Source organism: Hakea prostrata, chromosome 4 (genome assembly GCF_041222555.1).
Source record: "Hakea prostrata isolate BN-2017 chromosome 4, UWA_Hpros_2, whole genome shotgun sequence".
NCBI lineage: Eukaryota > Viridiplantae > Streptophyta > Magnoliopsida > Proteales > Proteaceae > Hakea > Hakea prostrata.
In genome coordinates, this window is record NC_142603.1 from 24,960,127 (window position 1) to 24,983,790 (window position 23,664).

General features: G+C 38.6%; 3 protein-coding genes across 3 annotated transcripts; 1 reads left to right on the forward strand and 2 right to left on the reverse strand.

Moving 5' to 3' along the window:
- Nucleotides 1–281: 281 nt before the first annotated feature.
- Nucleotides 282–1,667, forward strand: LOC149018583 (ABC transporter G family member 35-like). Its single transcript, XM_089154390.1, has 4 exons — nucleotides 282–418; nucleotides 506–677; nucleotides 765–1,019; nucleotides 1,114–1,667. Exons 1-4 carry the CDS (start codon nucleotides 381–383, stop codon nucleotides 1,378–1,380), a joined length of 732 nt encoding a protein of 243 aa, XP_089010516.1. The 5' UTR covers nucleotides 282–380; the 3' UTR covers nucleotides 1,381–1,667.
- A 10,003-nt stretch (nucleotides 1,668–11,670) lies between these two features.
- Nucleotides 11,671–12,186, reverse strand: LOC149018584 (uncharacterized). The gene has a single exon (XM_089153921.1). It carries the CDS (start codon nucleotides 12,184–12,186, stop codon nucleotides 11,671–11,673), a length of 516 nt encoding a protein of 171 aa, XP_089010047.1.
- Nucleotides 12,187–14,332: 2,146 nt separating this feature from the next.
- LOC149018585 (uncharacterized) lies at nucleotides 14,333–15,745 on the reverse strand. The gene is made up of 2 exons (XM_089153922.1): nucleotides 15,359–15,745; nucleotides 14,333–15,250 (listed from the first exon to the last, which is right to left on the reverse strand). The coding sequence occupies exons 1-2, from the start codon at nucleotides 15,743–15,745 to the stop codon at nucleotides 14,333–14,335; spliced, it is 1,305 nt and encodes a 434-aa protein (XP_089010048.1).
- Between the last annotated feature and the right edge of the window lie 7,919 nt (nucleotides 15,746–23,664).

The window sequence follows — 23,664 nt, forward strand, 5'->3', positions numbered from 1 at the left end:
ATACCCATCGAAACATGGGTTCGATTTTTCATCGAACCCCAACCAAAAGTGGGTCGACTTTCGGAAATATGGCGCCCGTGTTGCCGTGTCGCCAAGATCCAACACGGCGACACGAGTCGACATAACGAACCTTGCTTCCAACTAGGAATAGGAAGGGGCTGAAGTAATCTAGATGGGGGTTGACGAACTGCTTTCACACGTTGGCAAGTCTCACACTTGGCCACAAAATCTTCTTTCCAAAGATCTCTATTTTCCTACTCAGTATTCTCAGTCTTTCATCACCCAATGTATAGCTTGTCTATGGAAACAACATTGGTCATACTGGAGGAACCCACCTTACACTTTTGTCAGGCTTTTCTTCACTACTTTTTATAGCTCTGATGCTTGGGTCAATGTTTTGGAATCTCGGATCTAAAACGTAAGTCACCTTTTACTAGAGTACAAACTCAAACATTCTTTGCTCGTTCGAGTTCCAATTAATTTGATTTACAATTGGATATTGCAGGGCAAAGTCACAGGATCTCTTTAATGCAATGGGTTCTATGTATGGTGCTGTTCTCTTTCTTGGGGTACAAAATGCTGGATCAGTGCAACCTGTTGTGGATATCGAACGTACAGTCTTTTATAGAGAGAGGGCTGCTGGAATGTATTCAGCCATGGCATATGCCTTTGCACAAGTAATTATTTATCTTTTTGTAAATCCAACTTCATCTGTTAAATTAATCTTCATGTTTCTCACCAAATAAATCTTATTTCTGGTGCAGGTTGCTATTGAGTTCCCACATATTCTCCTCCAGTCCTTAGTATATGGAGTTATAGTGTATTCAATGATTGGATTCCAATGGACAGCGGCGAAATTCCTGTGGTATATGTTCTTCATGTACTTCACATTGCTATACTTCACCTTCTACGGTATGATGGCAGTGGGTGTTACTCCCAACCAACACATTGCATCTATAGTTTCTTCAGCATTCTATGCTATATGGAACCTTTTCTCAGGATTCATCATTCCAAGAACAGTAAGTTCTGATTCTGTCTTCTCATTTGGTATGAAGAAATAATGTAATTGAATCTTCTTCATTTACTTATTCATCTTTGTTTTGTTCACTGCAGAGAATTCCTATTTGGTGGAGGTGGTACTATTGGGCCTGCCCAGTTGCTTGGACATTGTACGGATTGGTCGTTTCCCAATTTGGAGATATAACGACTGACATGGACACGGGCACTGGTCTTGTCCCAGTTAAAGACTTTCTCCTGGATTATTTTGGATTCAAGCACAGCTTCTTAGGAGTGGTTGCAGGCATGATCGTTATGTTCACTGTGCTTTTCGCATTCATCTTTGCTTTTTCGATCAAGGTATTCAACTTCCAGAGAAGATAAGAAGATTCTACAGCACGAGTCTAAATCAAGTGATCGGCAATCTCTGAAGCCATGTATACAACATATATCTCTGTTTTCTGAATATTAGCATGTAGTTAAAGCTTTCTACCAAAAAAAAAAAAGCATGTAGTTAAAGCAAGTCAAGAATTTTTATGAATTCCACAATTTAATTGTTATTTCTTTGTTTTGAGTTTATGTAAAGAGTTGAATTTTTGTAGAGTATTATACTCAACCAGTAACAAAGTTGAAATTTTATTGTTCTTTCCAGAAAGAAGGAACTGCCATCATTTTCTATTTTTCTGAATTACAAGATTAAGCAAATGATGATGTCCAACACAACATGGTAAACCTCTGCTACTATGCTGGGACAGTAACAATTCTTTCCATAAACAGAGGGTATCTTTTCGTATTCGTTTGCTCCTTACACACACACACACACACACACACACACCAAACAAAAGAAAGAAATACAAAAGATAGAAATACAAAAGATAGATACATGAAATCACAAGGTTCGGTCCGAATCAAAGAGTGAAAATTGACCAAGCTGTCGTACATGCAATAGACAGGGTCATCCAAGCTAAGGAGTGGGTCAAGCCCAATAAACCCTTAGAATAATAGCTGAAACAACTACAATACCAATTAAGCACAATAGATACTATATACATATCCACCACCAATGCCTACAGAGACACACCACAAAGGCGAACATAGACACGCCAAAAGGGTGGAGACACAATACGCTCCAAAGGCGGAGACAAAGCACTCCAGAAGGGCGGAGACTTGGTTGTTGCGGTGGCACCAATATTGCGGAGAAGGCTGTCGTTGTGGTGGCTCCAAAAGAGGATGAGTCCATTCAAGCTGTCTTCAGGTTCTATCACACTCAAGAGGGGTTTTATGGTTTTACTTATAAATGGGTACAAATTCCATCAAAGGACATTGGCAAGGGTTAGAGAAATTTCAAAACTTAATGGGGTCTGTTGTAAATATGTACAGGGGCATATGTGTCTTTTCTGTTCTATTAGGACAAGGACGTCTTATTGATATGTTAGGAGGGTTATTTTAGTCCTTTCATTACTTTGTATATATTCTTTAAGTTTGGGGGTTTAGGGTTAACGATTCACACTCTCATCTTCTCTCATTCTCGTTTTCTCTCCTAAGCGTGAGTGTGCTCTATTGCACTGGTTCTGGTTCTGCCATGTTGAATGCTTCTTCTTCTTGAATTGTTCTCTTATGGAGATTTAGTAGCTTAGGCTGGTGATGCGTTGAAGGCACTGTTGCTGCTGTTGGTGTTCTTGGTCTGCCCATGAAGAGAGGAGCTGTTTCGGTTCTTGGTTACAGGTGTAGTTGTTCTATGCTTGTTGTTTCTCTCTTGGTCCATGTATAGAGTTCATATCTTGTGAAGCTTAGGGCTGTAACCTTATCTTTGTTATTTGATTAGTGCATGACTTGATGAGTTCACTAACTCATCTTTGGATGTAGGTCCTAGTGATCGAACCAAGTAAATCTTTGTTGTCTTGTTCTTTTATGTATTTTCTACTGCTGTTCCGCTACGATAGGTATGGTTTTCTTAACAGTTTTCATATCAGAGCTTGTTATACGGTTCATACCTTGACTGATTCTTTATTGTACGTTCTTATTTACTTCAATCGAAGGCTGTTCTATTGATTTCTAGTTGATACATGCTGTTCTTGTTGTTGTTTACAAACATCTTGTGTTTCGGTTTCTATTAAACCCTAAACCCTAATTTTGACTGAAACCTTAACTTAGGGTTTGACCAAATTAGCTTAGGGCTTTTGTGTGTGTGTATATATATATATATATATATATATATATAATTGAAGTTGTTTGCAATTGAAATTCCCTGTTTATTGCTTGAAATTGAGATCTAATTTCTCAGTCTGAGTCAATAGGTGGTTCGGCTGTTAGGGTTTCTTGAAATTGATTTGGGGCTTTTGTTTTAAACATGTTAGATATATGAAATTGATGTTTGATTTATAATTATAATATGAAATTGATTATGTTTTGATTACTGTTTACAAAATTACATATTAATTATAACTTGTAACTTGGTTCTTGCTTACTGTTAACTATTTTTGTTTGTTATTATTGATCTCTTGTAGTCTGTTGTTCATTTGAAATCTGTTACTTGACTTCTTGATTTAATATTTAAATTATTATACTGTTTATTTAAGAAGTTAGTTTAATTCTGAAATTGTTTAGTTAAATAATTTCTTTGTGTGTTGCTGATTTATAAGTTAGTCATTTTTTTGATTGAGTATTCCTTATTCTTCTGTCATGGCTCCAACTCGATATGAATTGGAGAAATTTGATGGTAAGGGTGACTTTATGGTTTGGAAGAATAGAATGCATGCCATTCTTGTTCAAAATCGATGTCATAAGGCCTTAAAAGAAGATAGGGAGGTCTATAAAGTCTCTAAAGGGGACAAAGAGGTCTCTTCATCTATGACTAAAGAAGAAAGGGAAGATATGCAAGATCTTTGTTATAGTACTATTATCTTGCAGTTAAGTAACACAGTTATGAGAAGGGTAAGGGATTGTAAGACTACAACTCAGGTTTGGCTTAAACTTGAACAACTTTATATGATTGCATCTGACATAATATTACTCTGTTAAAAGAACAACTATTTAGTTTCAAAATGAATGCTTCTAAGTCTCTTACTGATAATGTAGAAGAATTCTATAAATTGTCATATGACTTGGCTGATTTAGATGAGGAATTAATTGATAATATTCTTGTTGTTTTGTTATTGAATTCTTTGCCTGATTCTCATGTTGGTGTTAAGAATGCTATTAAGTATGGTAGGAAGTCTATAACCCTAGATAATATAAGGGAAGCATTGAAAATTAGGGATATAGAACTGAAAACTGAGAAGAAGGGAAAGCATGTGAGTGAGGGTTTGTTTGTTAATTCTAAAAATAGAAGTGTTTATGAAACTAAAAGAAAGTTCAATAATAATAATAAGAAAAAGAAGAAGTTTGTTGGAAAGAATAGTAATGCAAGTAATAATTAGAATTATAATGGAAAGTTTAATAATAATAAGAGAATTTGTTATTATTGTAAAAAAGACATATAAGGAAGTATTGTAGAGAAATATTACAAATGAAACAAAATGAAAATGGAAATTAGAGAATGGAGGCTACATATATAGCTGATGTTACAAGTGATGCATTTGTAGTATCCTCTAGTAGTGATCTTGATACTTGTATATTAGATTCAAGTTGTACTTCCAAATGACTCCTAGAAAGGAGTGGTTTATCACTTTTGAGTCCATTAGAGGTGGTAAGGTGTTAATGGGAAATGATTATGCTTGTGATGTTGTGGAGATTGGATCTATTAGACTTAGAATGAATGATGGAATTATTAGAGATCTTGAAAAGGTAAGACATGTGCATGGACTTAGGAGGAACCTACTGTCTTTAAGTTAGCTAGATGCTAGGGGTTTTCATTACACCTCTAGGGATGGTTCTGTTAGGGTTATGAGTGGTAGTAGTGTAATTCTAACTGTTGATTTGAAGAATGAATTATATTTCTTGAATGAAAGTGTAGTTTTAGGGACTGCATTAGTCTCTAGTAGTGTTATAAGTGAGGTGGAGCTTTGGCATAGGAGATTGAGCCCCATTAGTAGTAAGGGTCTTGGACACTTGTACAAAAGTGGCCAAATAAGCTTTAAGAAATTCAGTCCTTTGACTTTTTTGTGATGTGTGTGCTATGAGTAAGCTCCATACACTAAATTCTCCCATTCTTTATATAAGACCTTTCAAATCCTTAAATATGTACATTCTGATTTTTGGGGAAGACCAAATGTGCCTTTATCTCTTTTGAGTGTCTAATATTTTTTGTCTATTATAGATGATTACTCTAGAAAGACTATGGCTGTATTTCTTTAGAGATAAATCTGGTGTCTTTGATAAGTTTTTAGAGTGGAAAGTCTTAGTTGAAAACCAAACTGAGAGAAAGATTAAGAAACTAAGGACTGATAATGGCCTTGAATTTGTGAATGAAAAGTTTCTGATTTTTTGTAAGGAACATGGAATAACTAGACATAGGACATGCACTTATACTCCTCAGCAGAATAGAGTGACTAAGAGGAGGAATATGACTATCTTGGATAGAGTTAGATACATGTTAATTGAATTTGGCCTAAGTAAGAAATTATTGGCTGAAGCTGTAAGTACAACTTGTTTTGTTATTAATAAGTCTCCATGTTCCTTTATTAACTTTGAAACACCTGATTTCAGGTGGATTAAAGTTAATGCTGATTATAAAATATTAAAACCCTTTGGTTGTGTGTGCTTTGTTCACCAAAGTAAGGGTATGCTTGAGCCTAGAGGTAGGAAGTGTGTTTTCCTAGGATATCCTTAGGTGTTAAGGGATATAGGCTTTGGTGTTTAGAGGAAAAGAAGATTGTAATTAATAGGGATGTGAAGTTCAATGAACTTGAGTTCCTAAAAATTGGTTCCTCCAGTGTTATCTCTAACTCCCATGACCTAGATAAGACTATATTTAAGGTGAAGTTAGGTGATAAGTCTGAAACTGATCTAGATACATCTGATAATTTGGTAGAAGATGATAATCTAGGGGCTGATAGTGGTTCTTTAGAAGTTAAAGAACAGCTTGAAGATGATGACCCTTTAGAAAGTTATTTATTGGCTAGAGATAGGTCTAAAAGAGAGATTAGAAGACCTTCTAGATATGCTAATATGTGTGAAGTGTCTAATTCTAATCCAAATCTGATTTCTTATACTCTTAATATTGCTGAACAGCTTGAAGGATGTGAGCCTAGAACCTATAAAGAGTCTCTTGATTGTGTGGACAACAAATATTGGTTTGCTGCCATGAATGATGAAATGGAATCTTTAATTAAAAATTAGACTTGGACTTTTGTAGATAGACCCAAAGAAAAAAAGCTAATTGGATGTAAATGGGTTTACAAGTATAAGGCTGGAATTCTAGGTGTAGAACAACCTAGATATAAGGCTAGTAGTGGCTAAGGGTTATTCTCAGGTTGAGGGAATAGATTATAATGAAGTGTTTTCACTTGTTGTGAAATACACTTCTATCAGAGTGTTTCTTGCCCTTGCTGCTATCTTTGATCTTGAACTTGAATAATTAGATGTTAAGATTGCATTCTTGAATGGTAAGTTAGATTAGCAGATTTATATGATTCAGCCTTAAGGCTTTGCTGTTAAAGGGAGTGAGACTAAAGTTTGCTTGCTGTTAAGGTTTTTGTATGGCTTAAAGCAATCACCTAGGCAATGGTATAAAAAATTTGATGAATTTATGCTCAAGAATAAATATAAGAGAAGCTATTATGATAATTGTGTATATTATTGTGAGTTTAGTCTTAATTCTTTCATTTATCGTTTGCTTTATGTTGATGACATGCTTATTGCATCTAAGGATAAATTTCAGATTTATAAACTTAAGTCTATGTTAAAATCTGAGCTTGAAATGAAAGATTTAGGGACTAGTAAAAGAATTCTTGGTATTGATATTCATATGGATAGGCCTAATGGTGTTTTGACTTTGTTTCAAGTTGGTTATGTTCATAAACTTGTAAATAAGTTTGGAAATGATAACAGTAGATCTGTTGATACTCCTCTTGGTGCTCATTTTAAGCTTAGAACTGATTCTAATGCTGCCGTAACTGATAAGCCTTATCAAGAATGTGTTGGCAACCTTATGTATTCTATGGTGTGTTGTAGGCCTGATATTGCATATTTTGTTAATTGGACTAGTTTGTAAGTTCATGAGTAGGCCTTGTGATGCACATTGGGATGTTGTTATGTGGTTATTAAGATATCTAAAAAATTGTACTTCTTATAGAATTGTTCATGATAATTATTGTGTTAATAATCTTAGCATTGTTGGGTTTTGTGACTCTGATTTTGCTGCTAATTTGGATAAAAGAATATCTTTAACTAGATACTTGTTTACAATTGGTGGGAATCTTGTGAGTTGGAAGTCCACCCTTTAACATGTGGTGGCACTTTCAACCACTAAAGCTGAATATATTGCTTTATTTGAAGCTGTTAAGTAATGTATGTGGTTTAAGGGGTTTCTTGGTGAGCTTGGATTTAATGATTTACATACTCTTGTATATTGTGATTCTCAAAGTGCTTTGTGTCTTTCTAAGAATAGTGTATATCATGAAAGAACAAAGCATGTTGATGTAAAACTGCATTTTATTAGAGATATTATTGCTAAAGGTCTTATTGATGTATATAAGATTGATACTTTTATCAATCCTGCTGATATTATGACTAAGATTGTTCCTATTCCTATTGGAAAGTTCAAATCTGCTTTGAACATGTTGAAATTATTATCTCTATAATCTGTTTTTTTTGTTTTGTTGTTATTTGATGAGTTTTGTGTTGACTCTCAGGTTCTTGTCAAAATAGCAGAGTCAAGGTGGAGAATGTTGTAAATATGTACAGGGGCATATGTGTCTTTTCTGTCCTATTAGGATAGGGATGTCTTATTGATATGTTAGGAGGGTTATTTTAGTCATTTCATTACTTTGTATATATTCTTTAAGTTTGGGGGTTTAGGGCTAACGATTCACACTCTCATCTTTTCTCATTCTAGTTTTCTCTCCTGAGCGTGAGTGTGCTCTATTGCATTGGTTCTGGTTCTGCCCTGTTGAATGCTTCTTCTTCTTGGATTGTTCTCTTATGGAGGTTTAGTAGCTTAGGCTAATGATGCGTTGAAGGCATTGATGCTACTGTTGGTGTTCTTGGTCTGCGCATGAAGAGAGGAGCTGTTTCAATTCTTGGTTATAAGTGTAGTTGTTCTATGTTTGTTGTTTCTCTCTTGGTCTATGTATAGAGTTCATATCTTGTAATGCTTAGGGTTGTAATCTTATCTCTGTTATTTGATTAGTGCATGACTTGATGAGTTCACTAACTCATCTTTGGATGTAGGTCCTAGTGATCGAACCAAGTAAATCTTTGGTGTTTTGTTCTGTTATGTATTTACTGTTGTTCCGCTACGATTGGTATGGTTTTCTTAATAGGGTCTTTAAAAGAATCTAGGTACGTAAGTGTTGCGTATGAAACTTGTTTTCTTTGTTAGTTTGCAGACTTGCAATTAACTTGTGTGGTCAGCAGGTCGCCTTTGAATGATCAAGTCAGTAAAGGGACACAAATATTAGTCCCCAGTTGATAGGGACAAGTGATTGTACGCTTTGCAAGTTCAGTGTTGGGTTTATATGGGTTAACCTGTTCGTTCTCGATTGTTGGATCATCCAATTGTATGTACGCTATTCCCTAAAGGCTAGAATGTATAGGTAGACTAAAAGAAACCTTTGATAATTCAAAATATAATTGTTCTATATGAATTGGAGCGCAGTTTGATCCAACCTTTTGACTATATAAATAGAGCTCTTTATGACATTCTTTATGACAAATCTAACGAACTTCAAGCTATCAATATTGTGCACTTATCAAAGCCATTTAGCCTCACCTAGATCCAAATCTTTGTGTTGATCTTTCCCTTCTTATTCAAGAAGGTTGAGGTGTAGATCTCAAGGTAAAGGCTGGACCAATAGAGTCTCTCTCATCCACTTGCATTCAGTTCACTTCATTTTAAGGAAGTGCCACCCCTGAAGTTTTGTAAGTGTTTGAAATTTGGTTTTTGTTTTTATTTCAATTTTATATGTAATTAGGTACTATTACTGAAACCAAGGATTCTGTTGGGTACTCTTGCCCTAGAAGAAAAAAATATTATAGAGTGCTCTTGCATACAACCAAGGATTCTGTAAAAGATTTTGGGTTGCCACTCATTATATTGAAAGTGGACACACTAGTGAATTCCTTTTAGAGTTTCTAGAAGGTAGTAGATGTAGATTCGTTGAATGGATTCACTATAAATCCTTGTTTCTAGTCTACTTGCTTTATTTAAGTATTTTGAATTTTTTTAATTGTTAATTATTTGCAAAGACAAGCGTTATCCACTAGTTTCAACATATTCATCCCCTCTAGGTTGACTTCAAGACATTTTCAATTATCCAAAAATTTAGTATTGTTCGGTTTATTTCTAGGGAGGCAACCAACATAGCCCATTCCTTAGCTTAAAAGCTCTTATTATTAAGCTCTTGGGCAATTTGATCTAATTCCATTCATTGACTTCATGATATGTGTAATTGAAGTCTTGGACAACTCTTATCAATAAAACTATTATTTATGGAAAGAAAAAAAGCTATGCAAGAGTAGGTTTTACAAATTCAAGGGGCAAGCCTTGGTGCAATAGTTGGTAGACTATAGTTATAGCTTAAGGTCAAGGTATGAAAATAACCTTTCAACACAAATTGTTAGAATAAGGTCACAATGGAAAAATGTCCCTTTGGACACTGCTTGTGTGGAAGTCTTTGACACTAGGTTCTCTCTTTATGAATAGACCTAATTACATCTAAAGACATAATTGCTTTAATATAAGTAGACATACTATAAAACCCTAATTAACAAGCTAAACTAATGACCCATAATCTAATTTAAAAAAAAAAAAAATTTAGTGAAAGAAAAACTAAATTAAATGATCATTCTTGTACTTAATACCTATTATGGGTAAATTTAATGCCACTTTTGAGAGAGAATTTTTTTTTTTCATCCAGCCAATTTAATTAGGATTTTTAGCTAATTTTTTTGACTGTTTTTGATTATTGAAATATAAAATTTGCCAACTATACGTTAATTGTTTATGGAACACTGACGACAAAGCATAGCAAATTTGAATAAAACTGGTAAAGAACTTTATTTATTTTAAAAGAAATAATAAATAAATAAATGCTTTATTTATTTAATTTATCCACTCAAACAAATAGCAGCTTTATTTTATTTTAAAGTACATATTTTTATAGATAATATGATCCCATTTCACCCATATCCTCATGTCTGAGCTGCCCATGTCATAATAGTTCGTCAAAATTTTAAAAATCAGGCATGAATGTCGTGTGGCCTTTAGAAGCTTTTAGTTAATAGATTGTGCTTATAAACCTGATCCCAACTCTAGGTAACATTTTCTTTTCGAGAAAACTAAAAAGGTTGGTTGAAAGGAATAATTTCAGCTTTTTATTTATTTATTTATTTATTTAATAATAAATTAAGCAAGAGGATATATTACTCTATCAGTGTTTACTGTTTAGATCTCTATTTTTTTGGAGGAGAACGGGGCAAAACAAGACCCAAAAAGAACAAAAGATACACGGCTAGGCGGCGCCCAAGAACCCTCAGATCCGAAGGTCTTGAATAATCAACTAATTACTATCCAACGGGAGGACCATTCCCGAGCACCAATCAGCAGCTTTATTTCCTTCCCTACCCACATGGGTAAATTTAGATCTCTATTACATGTGCTATTTGTTAGTCTGCCTAAAAGAGTGGAGGATTTAAAATTATAAAATGGGGCACCATTTGCATCTATTACTACTTAATTTAACGAAATCAGTGTGTGGATCAAAGGCCAGGTGTTTTGGTGCGGCTTAGGGAAGAGATCTTTTTCTTGGTTGCCTCCAAATCATCATGATCACCAATTGCCTATCAGTAAAGAATCTAATCGTTCCATTCCATGAAATCCTCACACTCCAATAAATAAGTATATTCCAAACAGCACAGATACAAATGGAAAAATAAGAGAGTACAGAGCTAAGTCTAGTCTACAAGACACGAATTGAAAGCCAGACAGAAGAAATTAAGAAAGCGATGGAGTAAGTAACACAGAGAAAACCCAATAGCTGTGGTATGAAAAGCGTGTGAGACAATCCTAAGCATAGAAACAATTACGTGGGGTTGGTGGCTAATTTGTTCTACCAGCAAAAGATACTAGCCCAGATGAAAACAATGCAAAAATAAAATATAAAAAATTTGCTGTGATAGTGCATGTCACGGCCTTGCTGTGAACAGAATTAGATCTGAGAGTTAAGCGGGAAATGAAGAAGAGAAGAAGCCCGATCAGAGAGAGAGAGAGAGAGAGAGGAAAGGAGTCAAATTCTCGATACCTTCTATTATGTATTATCCCCTCTTATATTGTAAATCTTCTAGACTATTCTGACGATAGACCATTACAATAAAAGTATAAAACCCATTACAGCAAATGTCGGTTTCTAGAGTATTCATCTATGTCATGTAATCGCTCAGATGTGCTGGACGGTTACGGTTCCTTGGTGCTCTAACACATGCTTCACCGTTGATTTCTTTGCCAGCTGTCCCACCCTTGCCATGTGGTTTATGACATTGCCTTTCCCATAGAGAAACACCTCGTCCTGGAGGTTAAATTCTGGAAATTGGGTTCCAAATTAATACACTCTTGTCTTCCCAGGTAGCTTCCTCCGGTGGTAACCCCTGCCATTGAATTAAGACTTGAGCGGTGGAGTGTCCGCCTCCATGCACTTCACGAGTGTCGAGCAACATCAATGGGCAGAGTGGGGATGGTGGAACGGCCGGAAGTTCCGTAGTGACGGTGGGTTCGCCGATGCAGGGTTTCAATAATAAGATGTGAAATACAGGATGGATGCGAGACTCGGAAGGAAGCTGCAACTCATATGCTACCTTGCCGATTCGACAGAGCACTATGTAGGGGCCATAATAGCACTTGGAAAGCTTCTGATTCAAACGGTGAGCATCGGTCATCTGGCGGTATGGCTGTAATTTAACAAAGACTTTATCCCCTGGTTGGAACTCCTTGTCGGTGCGTTTATGGTCATCTTGAGCTTTGATTCTACTTTGAGCACGCCATAGGTTATCTTTCAAGGTTTGCAGGAGTTGATCTCTCGTTTGTAACGCCATGTCTACAACACCGTTTGGGGAAGAGCTCGCAATGTAGTGGATTAACGTCAGCGGAGGGTGTCCATAGAGAGCCTGATATGGAGTGCTTTGCAAAGAAGAGTGGAAGGAAGTATTATAGGAGTACTCTGCCTAGGTGAGATGCTTCGGCCATTGCTATAGTTCATTGCTGATGAAGCTACGGAGATAATTTTCCAAGCAATGGTTCAACGCCTCAGTTTGCCCATCACTTTGCGGATGATAAGCAGAGCTCATGGAGAGCGTGGTGCCCTGTAATGTGAATAAATCTTGCCAAAATCTGCTGAGGAATAGGGGATCTCTGTCACTTGACGATGGAGCGAGGAATTCCATGGAGTTTTACTACATCAGTCACGAAGGTGTCCGCCACTTTTAGGCTTGTGAAATTGGAGGGCAGGGCTTAAGGGTGTCAATCGGTACGGTACCAACTTTGAATACTAAAAACCAAAACCGTAATGTACTGAATTTAAATGGTACGGTACGGTTTCGGGTATTTACAAAAAACAGTTTGGTACGGTTTCGGTATTAAATCGGTACGAGAAAACAGTTTAAACATGGTATTTAGTGAGGTACAATTTTGGTACGAATGAACTTATGCCACTTTTGTTATTAGTTCATTAAAATCCTAATGAAATTGTGATCAACCAATCGATCGAATTTGAAATTAATAGAGATAAAGCTAATAAATCTAATTATTAGAGACAAAACAAGTAAATCTAAGAAGAGGAGTGAATGATGAAACGAAAAACTGAAATAGAGAATTAGGGATAGGGTAAAGGTAAAGTGTTTTAATTGTAAAATTACAATTTATATCCCTTAATTTGGTACGGTACCAATTCGGTATGGTTTCGGTACATACCGACGGTATGAGTACCTAAAACCGGAATCGTACTAAAGAAATTCGGTTTCGGTACGTAGTGTACCGGATTTTGAATGGTGGGGTTCGGTACAGTTAAACGGTTTCGGTACGCAATTGATACCCTTAGCAGGGCTGAAAAGTGTGCATATTTGGAGAGACGACGACCATGATCACTGTCTTCCCCATTTCCAGTGTTAGCCCAGTGATAAAATCCATAGATATATCTTCCCAAGCTTGTTCAGGTATTAATAAAGGTTGGAGAAGCCCTGGCGGGAATGTTTGCATCGTTTTAACCTGTTGGCATATTTGACATCGGGAGACAACATTTCTAGTGTCCTTTCGCATCCCTTTCCAATGCAGGTTCTCGGCCAAACGCTTGTATGTGTGGTGATACCTTGCTTGACCACCGGTGGGTGTAGAATGGTATTCTTGCAGGAAATGTTGGCGCATGACCGAATCAGAGGGAAGGACAATCTGGTGGTTGAAATCAAGAAGGCCATTGCGCCACACGTAGCCCACATATAGATCAGGGGTTTGTTGAATACCACTGTATAGTTTCTGTAGTTCGACGGAGTGATGAACAACATCTCGAATTTTATCCAAGAACCGTGGGGTAGCCACTGTGAGAGCCATAATTTCTAGCACCCGACAAGGCATCTGCAGCAGAATTCTCCTTTCCTGGTCGATAAGTTATTTCAAAACTGTATCCCATGAGTTTGGCCATCCAAAATTGTTGTTCCGGCGTCTGTATAACCTGAGAAGTTAATTCCTTGAGGCTATGGTGATTGGTCCTGATGTAGAATTTCCGTCCCAATAGATATTGACACCATTTACACACTGCCTGAGTGATGGAGAGCATCTCCCGTACATAAGTAGATTCAGCCTATAATCTAGCTGATAACTTCTTACTGAAGAAGGCGATGGGGTGACCCATCTAGGTTAGAACGGCCCCAATATCCACCCCTGAGGCGTCAGTTTCCAAAATAAATGGTTGGTTAAAGTCCGATAGAGCTAGGATTGGAGCTTGGACCAAACAATCTTTAAGTTTTCTAAAGGCTTCATGGGCTTCATGGGTCCATTTATAGGCCTCTTTCTTGAGCAAGTTAGTGAGTGGAGTTGCTAGGTGGGTGTAGCCACGTATAAACTTTCTATAATAGCTTGTAAGACCCAAGAAGGCCCAAACATCCCGAAGCCCCTTTGGAGTGGGCCAGTTATGTATTGCTACTATTTTGGCTGGATCTACGGCAAGTCCATGGGCTGATATAATGTGGCCTAAATAAGCAATGGTGGATTTTCCAAAAGAACATTTTGACTGCTTGGTGTACAATTGATGGGCTTGTGTGTCTTCAAAACAGACTTCAAGTGTCTCATGTGATCTGTCCATGTGGCACTGTAGACTAATAGATCATCAAAAAGTATTAGAACATATTTGTGTAAAAATGGTCGGAATATTTCATTCATCATTGCTTGGAATGTCGCTGGGGCATTAGTTAACCCGAAGGGCATAACTAGAAATTCATAGTGCCCATCATGGGTCCTAAAAGCTTTTTTTGGAATGTCTTCCACATGTACCCAAATTTGATGGCCATTGGATCGTAAATCCAATTTAGAAAAATAACATGCTCCGTGGAGTTCATCAAATAATTCATCTATTGTTGGAATAGGGAAACGATTGGGAATTGTGACGGCGTTTAATGCCCAATAATCAACACAAAAACGCCATGTCCCATCTTTCTTTTTGACCATAAGTACGGGGGATGAATAGGGGCTTGTACTTGGTCGAATGATTCCCGAAGCCAACATGTTTGTAACTTGCTTCTCAATCTCATTTTTTTGAAAATGAGGGTATTGGTATGGCCTTACATTCACCGAGCTAGCATTCGGTTGTAAGTGGATGGCATGATCTTGTATATGGGGTGGAGGGAGCCCCTTCAATTCAGCAAAAACAATGGAATAGGCTTCTAACAAGGCTCGCAACTCTGGGCCCACATCCTCTGTTCCAATTCCTTGTGGTTCTTCCAATTCTAATTTTAAAAATAGGGCCCTTGTTTGGGTTGTGACAAGTTTTTGTAGCTCATGATACATAATTTGGGTTGCAGCCTTTCTGGGCTCCCCTTGTAGCTTCACTGGTTGCCCCATGTGCTGGAACTCTATAGTTAGGTTTTGGTAATCAAATAGAACGGGCCCTAACTGGGCCATCCATTGGACCCCAAGAATTAAATCTGCCCCAAATATAGGTAGAACATATGCATCGACTTCAAAATAAACAAATTGAATCTATAGGGGTAGCTTTCTTACCAGACCCTCACAGGTTAAGTGGCTACCATTGCCGACGATGACGGTGGTGTGAGGAACGCTCTCTACTACACAACCCAATCTTTGGGCAACTCGGCTTTGGATGAAACTATGTGTGGCCCCTTTGTCCACTAGTATTTGCATAGGTTGCCCTTGAATATACCCAGTGAAGCGAATCGTTGTTGGGGTTGGAATTCCATTCATAGAGTGGTAAGATAGTTCTTCCACCGTCTCATTAGTATTCCCACCATTGTCACCCTCAGTGTTTGATTGAGTTTTGACTTCCTCATCATATTCCAACAATAGTAATTGTTTCACTTTACATCTATGTCCAGGGGTGAATCGTTCATCACAATTGAAGCATAGCCCTCTTTCTCGTCTTTGTTGCATTTCTGCTAAAGTAATAGGCAAGGTACTGGTTGCGGGAGAGGGGAAGTGGCAGCAACGGTGGTTTGGAGGGCGGGTGGCCGTTAACCTCGTTGACTCAAAAATTTGTCCCCCCTGCCAAGTTTGGCTTCCCAGGTTGGCTAATCAATGGCTTCATGCATATCCTTTGGTCGAAATGCCAAGACTTCCTTTCTAATGTCAGACCGCAACCCAGATATAAAACAACTTACCAGTGCCATTGCTGGTAATCCAGTTATGCGATTAGACAGAGATTCAAAACGACTCTGTTAGTCTGCTACGATCATGATTTGTGTTAATTTGAAGAGGGCTGCCTGATGATCCTCGTATGCAGATGGACCGAAGCGTTTCTCCAATGCTTGAGTGAACATCTCCCAACTGGGTAAACGTTGGTCCTTATACATCCATTGAAACCAATCGAGGGCGACATCGTCCATATGGAATGAAGAAACTAGCAACCATTGTTCGTCTTGGATCAAGTGGTAATCAAAGAATCTCTCCGCCTTGAAGATCCATCCGGTGGGGTTGTGGCCACTGAAATGGGGAAAATCTAATCGAACCCCTTTTGCTTGAATTGCTGGAGGGAAATTTGGTCTAGGTGATCAAGAATTGCCCGAAGCAAAGGACAGATCTGTGATAGCAGGAGAACAATCTGAATTTATAGGAGTTTTGAGTGCTTGCACTAACTATCCACTCAGTGCCATCACCTGCGTTACCAATTGCGCCATTGTTTCTTTTTGTTGATCCATATTTCCCTTTTGAGTTTCCATTGATGCTTGCAGGTTTGTGAGAATTGTCCCATGTTTCGAAGTGATGGTGTTGAGCTATTTCAAGTTCTCGTCCATTAAGCGCAAACGAGTTCCATCGACCATCCGGCAAGTCGGACCAATGTCCTGGCCTCGTTGTGAATAGAATTAGATCTGAGAATTAAGCGGGAAATTGAGAAGAGAAGAAGCCCGATCAGAGAGAGAGAGAAAAGGATTCAAATTCTCGATACTCTCTATATGTCATCAAAATTGAGTGTAAATACAATTCCTCTTGTATGGAGATGAAACATTGTCTTCTAATATCTATTTTTGTCAAATTTAAAAACCTTTGAATTAATTCCTCCATGCACTTGATTTGTAATTTAGTATATTCATTGTATGTTGGGACCTATTACCTTATTTGGGTTTGCACCATTACACAAAATCCTCAAAAATTGGCTTGGGTTAGCCATGTACATCATGATTTAAAACATGGTGGATCTCTATGGGCTATTTATATTTTTCTTTTTTGGTTTTAATTGGGCTATTTATGTTATAGATCATGGAGTTATCAATTTAATCTAGTTTATATTGGTTAATCCATTATTTGGCATATGATTGCTTAAAACATCCATTTTTAACATATTTAATTGTGGACTTTTTTTTAGAGCTGAAAATTTACTTGAACAAAGAAAATGCTTAAGAGAAGAGATGGAATCATGGAAGATCACTCTTTCCAAAGACATGAGATATAAAAAGAAGATAATAGAGGGATATACTATCGGATCAATGATTTACCAGGTATGTCCCATGAAGCTTCAGTCTTAAAAGTATTTTCTATTAGGGAAACATCCACCTTTGTTGTTTGTATTTTCCATTTATACCTGCTCACTTTGTTGTTGGTGGCAGTCATCTTGGTTATAGTTATTTTGTTTTGGCTTAGATTGAATTCTTTTCTTTTCATTTAAGCAATTTCTTTTCTAATGGATTCTTTTAGATATTTTTTCTTATAGAAAGATACTAGTTTTCTATTGCTCTTATGTTTGAACTTTGCACAAATTTTTCTTAATTGACCTCCTTGCATGTTTGTTGGAGCTTGCAATGGGCTGTGGAATATATACATGGAATAATTTTTGGATACTACAATTCTTTTAAGGGCAACTCGAAGTTGAACACTCCAAGGTTTAGCCTAGGTCAGGTTCTATTAAAAAAAATCACAGTTTGAATTTGGCTCCACTGCAATATCTAAATATGACTGACTAAGGACATATGCCGCTAGGTCATTAAAAGATTGCGCTTGGTAACACTAAGGATGTTTTAGGTTCAAGCCTCTATCTCTCCACGCTCCCCCCACCCACTCTTGGAACCTATAAGCTCTTGATCCTAGTGACCGGGTTGATGATGACAAAAAACAATAAACAGGTTCTATTAGATTTATTATTTATATGATAAAAATGCACACACTTGCCCTTTCTTTCACATTTACCAATCTCAAACCTATAGAGTAAATATTATCTGGAAAGAACTTACGATGAATGATTCTGATTTTCATGTTTGAGAGGTGTATTGCCAAATATTATTGAATTCAACTTTCGAGGGTTTTATATATATATATATATATATATATATATATATATTGGTATATAAGTTTGGATTGACAAAGATTGTGGTACTGAGGTTTTTGTTTAACAAGCTAGAATTCTTAATGAAATATGACAGATTCAAACAAAAAATTGGAGAAGAATAGAGTGAGCAGGGAAGGGAACATCATCGTTAAGTGGAAAGCTTTTCGTTGTCTTGATGAAGGACAAGCAGCATTGGGTTATGAGACTACTCAGGTGTTCAGACACATTTTGATGGGTCATTCTCCAATGATGGAAGTAGTCATGGAAATCCCCAATTTCTCGCTGGGCTTCTGTTATTATCTGGTGGACTCTTCAGGTGATTTATTGCTGGTTCTAAGGAATCTTGGATGTGTACATGCAAGAAAGGCTTTCGCAATTGATAAGGTGGATCTTGAGCAAAAGAATTTGGTGGAGCTTCAAAACACATAGGCAACAATTGTCTGTTCGTTGACCGTAGAACTTTAGTATCTCTGGCTGCCTTTGATGTTCTTGAATGTGATGTTAATCACATCTACTCTATTCTTAATGTCTCCATCGTCAGTTTAGGGAGCCATTCATGCATTATGAAGTGGGAGTATCCACCATTGAAAATCGAACTTGTGAACGTTTGAATTACTGCAATGATCGCAGTATAATTGCACAATGTTCCATTTGGTATCCAACGTATCAGTGGAGCCGTAGATTGTGATTCAGGATCCGACTTTGGTGAAAGATTTGATGTTTTGGAAGGGTTATGGAGGCATCTTGATGCATGTTTGTGTAAACGAAACATATTTATATGAGCTTGACTTTAGTACTGTGCAATTAATGCTCAAGCACTATACTGTGAAGAGATTTCGATCTCGACCGTTCTTTTTTTAAATATGTGAAAACAACATACTTTTTGGAATTGGCTACAGGTGCGCATTGCGCAGCACCCAAGTTTATATTTATATTGTCATTGTGAAGATTTCTTCCATTATACTGTAAAAGTCTCATATTTGTGGTACCTTACAGTGTAACTTTTTATCCATGTACATAATCATCTTCTTGATGAGCTGAGTTATGTAGTTTCTTAGTCAGTTGCAAATTTGTTTTGGAATGTGATCATTGTTGAAAAATTATATATATGTGGAGAGTTTATGATCAGACCGGGTTCATACCTGGTCCGACCCTCGACCCCGGTCGAGACGGAGAAAACCGAATCGCTCCCGAACGAACCGGATCCGGAAGATGGCTTGCTGAAGAAGAAAGCTTATTCGGCTGCAAGCGTGCCCTAATCTTACTTATAGATTAGGGTAATCACCCTGATGACAGCAGACTCAAATTGACGGCTGCGGATAATCATCATCAAAGGGATAACTATCGCATAACCTAACGGTTATCTCAGGAGTCCTCTACTAGCCCAAACTAGTAGAAGTCTATCGCTCAACGGATCTCATTGATAAGATCCAACGACTACCCGAAGAAGGCTCGAGTGCATCCAACGAAGGAGATTCGAAGGTACACTCTATATAAACCTCACTACCATACAAGGTGAGGGACGGATCAATCGATCAAAAAGAATACTATCTGAGACTCAGGTTCAGATACATACTGATAGACCTAAACTATCAGCGTTCTGCGATCTAGATCACCTTTCCCGTTTCTTCATTCATTAGCTCTATGCTTCTAGCAGAGCCGTTTGTGATTAAGTTCATCAACTGACTTAGCCTTCGGAGGTGGACTCCCAACCCCAGCAGTCGGGCCACATCTGACTCTTTCGTTTTGCAGGACATCACGTGGAGATCCAAGGGCTGAGCAGATTTTGGACGCATCATTTGGCGCCGTCTGTGGGAAAGACTTGAAAAGCCATGGTGACTAGATCAGCAGCCGCAGCAGCCGCCGCACAACGCAATTCCGGTATTCGGATACACGGGGTGAATAATCCGGATATTCCCCCGGGAAAGCCAAAATCCTATCGAGGTGGATGATGGCCGGGGAGGACGTAATCCTCCTCCTGATACAATCCAAGATCAATTGGATCAGGTAAAGATTCAACTCTTGGAGGTGAGCCAAGCACTCCGCGCACTCACCAGACGAGTGGTTTTACCACAAGAGCCTGATCAACACGATTCAGGGAGACGTGCATTGCCACGTGACCAGAGAATGGTTGAAGACCAGAATGTTGATCAGAATTTCCGTGAAGGAGACCGAGGACTTCGGAGGATCGATGATCAACCGAGGCGAGGCGATTGGTTCGACAGACCGCAAGAGAGTACAACTGATTCAAATACAAGGTTGGATACAGGGGTAAGAACTCACTCACCCACTGTCAGAAGAACCGTTCGTGATGATCGAGCAGTTCGTGACGAAAGGAATGCTCGGGAAGGACAGGCTGTTCGTGATGATCGAGTAGCACGGGATGATCGTGTTAATCGAGGTCGTGATCATCTTGCTGAAGATCACCCGACCCAGATTGGTCAAGAATTGGCCAACATCAATGAGAAGTTAGGGCAGTTGGCTAAGGGAAGAATAACTGAGAATATTTACTCAGTCATTCGAAAGACTCCTTTTGCTAAGCCAATTGCGGGATATCGGTTTCCCCATAATTTCTGTTTGCCTACTTTCTCAACATTCGATGGCTCCGGAGATCCAACAGCTCACATCGGCTATTACCAACGGACCATGGCGGTTTCGGGTAATTCGATGAAATTTTATGCGTGGGTTTTGGTTCATCTCTAACCTGGAGCAGCGCAAAAGTGGTTTTCTAACCTCCCCTCTGGAAGGATCGTAAACTTTGACGAATTGGCTCGCCAATTCATAGGGCGATTCCAGAGTGGGATACAGGTCAAGAAAACGGAAGAAACCTTGTTTCTTGTCAAATAAGGAAAGAACGAATCGATCGAGAGTTTCTCAAGAGATTCAACAAAGTGACGATGGAGATAGAAAACTTGGATGAACAAGTAGCCGTAACCGCTCTATTCACAGGACTCACTAATCGGAAACTCCCTGGAGTTATTACTACGGGATATACCCACGACTTATGCCGAGTTGGTACAGAGATGCCGAAGGGCTGAAGTCATGGAGATTCTAGATGCGCGCCAAGGAGATAATAAAGTCTCCAATAAGGAACAAAAGGCTCCTGAGCAGAAGCAAAAGCCAAAGAAGAATGTTCGTGATCGGGTTGGAAAATCCCAGCCTTGGCGCCAAAGATCCCCCGGTAGAAGTGAGTACACTCCATTGAATGCTCCTCAGGCTGATATTTTAAATATCCTCAAAAGAAAAAATATTTTGAAGTGGCCGCCTAAAATTCTTTTGAAACCCGGGAGAGCAAAGCAGGATCGGGAAAAGTATTGCCGATTCCACAAGGACTATGGTCATTATACTAATGACTGTCGTCATCCGAAGGCGGATATTGAGAGATTGATATCTCGGGGACATCTCGTCCAATTTTGTTAGCGAGGAGAAGGGAGGAGCCACGTGGGCCACGTGCGGCTGCTCCAAAAAGGGATCGTTCGGTTAGTTCAGAACGATCGAGGGAGGCCCCGAAGTCTAAAAAAGGCAAGGAGGTGATTGAAGCTGCTACTCGGTCACCGATCCTTAACATCTTCGGGGGTCCAGAGCCCGAATCATTCCGGAGTCTAAAAACCAAATCCAAATTTGTTGGAGCCGGAGAGGCGCAGAAGCGGAAGAAGCTGAATGGTGAAGATTCTATCACCTTTAGCAAAGAAGACGAAAGAGACGTATGTTTACCTCATGATGATGCTATAGTCATCAAGGTAGAGATTGCACGGCGGGAAGTGCATAGAGTTTTGATTGATACAGGGTCTGCAGCTGACCTAATTTCTTACGAAGTGTATCAAAAATTGAAGGTGGATCAGGACTTGATGAAACCTTCATCTACACACCTATATGGCTTTGCAGGGTCATCTACAGTAGCGGAAGGATCGGTTCAGTTGGATTTATCCATTGTCAGTTTTCTTAAGGAAACAACTGTCCGAATCAATTTCTTAGTGGTTCGAGAACTACCAGCCTATAATATGATTCTCGGGCGACCATCTTTATCCAAGATAGGTGCTATTGTTTTGACAAAACACCTGAAGATAAAATTCCCGACTGATATGGGAATAGGTCAAGTCTCCTCTGACCTGAAGATCTCTCGGCAGTGTTATGTTGCCTATTTAAAAGACAAGGAGGGTCCGAGGAAGGTAACTGCCCTCCCCATAGAAGTTCGAGATGATCGGGAAGAGACAGAGATGCAAAGGCCCGAACCAGTGGAGAAACTGGAGCAAATCCAGCTGTGTACCGAGGATGAGAAAAAGATTACTTATATTGGGTCTGAACAGCTGGTAGAGTTTAAAGATGAGTTGAAGTTATTTCTTCAACAAAATAAAGATGTATTCGCATGGTCTGCTGAGGACATGCCTGGGATCGATCGGGCCATTGCAAAGCACAAACTCTGGATAGACCCTAATGCGAAACCAATGATACAGAAAAGAAGAAATTTCTCTATTGAAAAGTATGAAGCCGTCCGGAGCGAAGTTGAAAAACTTAAGAATTCTGGTTTCATAGAACCAATCGAGTGCCCAACTTGGTTGGCCAACGTGGTGATGGTGAAAAAGGCAAATGGGAAGTGGAGAATGTGTATAAACTACACGGATCTAAACAAAGCTTGCCCAAAAGATTGCTACCCGTTGCCTCGGATTGACCTCTTGATAGATGCGACTGCAGGATATGAAACTTTAAGTTTCATGGATGCCTACTCGTGGTATAATCAGATCCTTATGAATAAGGAGGATGAGAAGTATACGGCTTTCATGACTGATCGTGAGAGCTATTATTACAAGGTCATGCCTTTTGGCCTGAAGAATGCAGGAGCAACATATCAGAGCGCCGTCAACAAGATTTTCAAAGAGCTGATAGGAAAGAATGTTGAAGCGTATGTTGACGATATGCTGGTGAAAAGCTTTACAAAAACAAATCACATTACAGATTTGATCGAGGTTTTCAAGATCGAGGAAACATCAAATGAAGTTAAACCCTGAAAAATGCGCCTTCGGAGTCTCCTCGGGCAAATTTTTGGGTTTCATGGTATCACAGAGGGGAATTGAGGCTAATCCTGCCAAAATACAAGCTCTGATTGATATGGAGGCTCCCAAAACCGTTCGGGATGTACAATGTTTGACAGGGAGAGTTGCTGCCTTTAAATCGATTTATCTCCAAGTCCGGAGAAAAATGTTTGCCTTTCTTCAAGGCACTTAAAGATCTGAAGGGGCGTAAGGAAGCAAAGTGGACTGAAGAGTGCCGTAAAGCTTTCGAGGAATTAAAAGAAGCACTTGGACAACCACCGATTCCGTCCGAGTGCCAGAGAAGGGGGAAATATTACAGCTATATCTAGTGACATCCCTTTCGGCGGTCAGGCAAGACTTGTTCGGGAGAAAGATAAGAAACAAGGGCCGATTTACTATGTAAGCCACGTGTTGCTAGATGCGGAGACGAGATATTCGCAGATTGAGAAGTTGGCTCTGGTCTGTCATGATGGCCGCCAGGAAGCTAAGGCCATATTTTCAGG